At 48.8% G+C, this 1653-nt stretch overlaps 1 protein-coding gene across 1 annotated transcript; it reads left to right on the top strand.

The window, feature by feature from the left end:
* The first annotated feature begins 548 nt into the window (after window positions 1–548).
* LOC147609398 (uncharacterized) lies at window positions 549–1377 on the top strand. Its single transcript, XM_086787882.1, has 2 exons — window positions 549–824; window positions 977–1377. The coding sequence occupies exons 1-2, from the start codon at window positions 565–567 to the stop codon at window positions 1194–1196; spliced, it is 480 nt and encodes a 159-aa protein (XP_086644008.1). The 5' UTR covers window positions 549–564; the 3' UTR covers window positions 1197–1377.
* The last annotated feature ends 276 nt before the right edge of the window (window positions 1378–1653 follow it).

The following is a 1653-nucleotide window of genomic DNA, read 5'->3' on the forward strand; positions in this document are numbered from 1 at the left end:
AGGTCGCACATCTCTAGTGCCGAATTCAAGTACTACTCCAACTCCTACAAAACCCTTGGATGATAGTAATGCAACAAACTACCCTCACACCCATCCATTTTGGCTATTCTCAACTACTGACTCATGGGTAGTATATGGTCGCTATTATCAACTACTAACCCAATGGTAACTCATGAGTAGTATGTGGTTGCCTCGTTAGTTTCTCATCAAATCTCTACTTTTTTGGTGTGAAAAGGGGGGCACCACCCATCTTAGTCAATGACTGACTCTAATCGTCTCAAACAAAAAGTGACTTATGGAGTGTGTAAAGCATCTAATCATGATGGTCATTAGGATGGTAGCCATTGGCTAGGCATAGGTTGTGTACCTTTTAGATGGTTGTAAGATAACTTGCACATGAAACCCCCCTAGTATGGCCCCTCGAGGGTGAGTGTGGGAACCTCTTATCAACGAAGGGACGTTGGTGATTGGATGATCTCTTATCCACACCCTCGGTCCAATTTTGCAAGGGGTTAAGCCCCACACGAAAATAGAGTAAATATATGAATTGTGTCGCTTGCGGTGATGCGGAGCAGCAGGCACACGCACACACGCAACACACAGACTTCTATCTACCTTCGTTTTCTTCTGTGGTGTATTGTCCTGCATTTTGCCATGGCCACCTCGGTTGCTTCTGCCGCCACCACTTCTCTGCAGGTGAGCTGCTCCTCTTACAGCAATGCGGCAGAGTCCAAGGTTCTTCCCCGCCATGGGCTGAGCTTGGCTCCCGCGAAGGCGATCTCCCCTCTGAAGCTGGTCTCTAATGGAATTAGAGTGAGAATGAGGTAGGCGTCTGTGGCTAATACACTGTGTCTTACGTTGCAGTAATCTCAATTTGCTATTGGAATGTAATGTGTCGTGATTTCTACATGTGATAACGTGCAGTTCTGAACCTCGTCTTCATCATGGGTTTTGTCTGGTTGTTGTTGTGTTGCAGCTCTGGTGAGAAGCACGGGATCGACCTTGGCGGGCCTGCTGCTCTCGCATTGCTCGCGGCCGCCATGATGGTCCCAGAAATCGCAGAGGCCGCCCAGCCGGGCATCTCCTCATCGCTCAAGAACTTGCTGCTGAGCGTGGTGGCTGGCGGTGTCGTCCTCGTTGTCATCGGCGGCGCCGTCGCTGCTGTTTCAACCTTTGATCCCGTTAAACGAAAGTGATCTTGTATCTCAATGTAACTGAAGAGCTTCCAATGGAAATTCTGCTTTTGTGCCTGCCTCCTTCACCCCAAGTGTGAAGTGTGCCCGGCACCTTTCTCTGTTTCCGACTCTCATGCGACGGCAATGAGTGTAATTGGAGCCTGCAACGCCCCTTTTGTTGTAATTATTATTATTATTACTATTATTTTTGGGAAGGTGGATATTTTGGGAAGGTGGATATATGCGTGCCGTTTGTGATGTTCCCCGTGTAGTCCTTAGGCGCGTTACACATACCCTGTATGGGCGGGGGATTGGATTGGGCAGGGGAGATTGCCTGGGTGGTGGATACCCTCACCACATCAGCATTGGCAAGCAGGGGTATGACGATGTGTAATAGGCCTTAGGCATTGAACCCGGGTCCTCATTGTTGAACCCAACCAACCGCTCTACTAGTTGAACTACACCTTTCGATAATAAT

The sequence above is a fragment of the Cibotium barometz genome, chromosome 51, assembly GCF_041138505.1.
Source record: "Cibotium barometz isolate CiBa-2024 chromosome 51, ASM4113850v1, whole genome shotgun sequence".
Taxonomy (NCBI): domain Eukaryota; kingdom Viridiplantae; phylum Streptophyta; class Polypodiopsida; order Cyatheales; family Cibotiaceae; genus Cibotium; species Cibotium barometz.

Bases quoted from the DNA above. Each gene is read 5' to 3' on its own strand.
- LOC147609398 (XM_086787882.1), top strand. From the start codon at position 565: ATGCGGAGCAGCAGGCACACGCACACACGCAACACACAGACTTCTATC. The intron at 825-976 runs GTAGGCGTCTGT...GTTGTGTTGCAG, and splicing joins GGAATTAGAGTGAGAATGAG to CTCTGGTGAGAAGCACGGGA.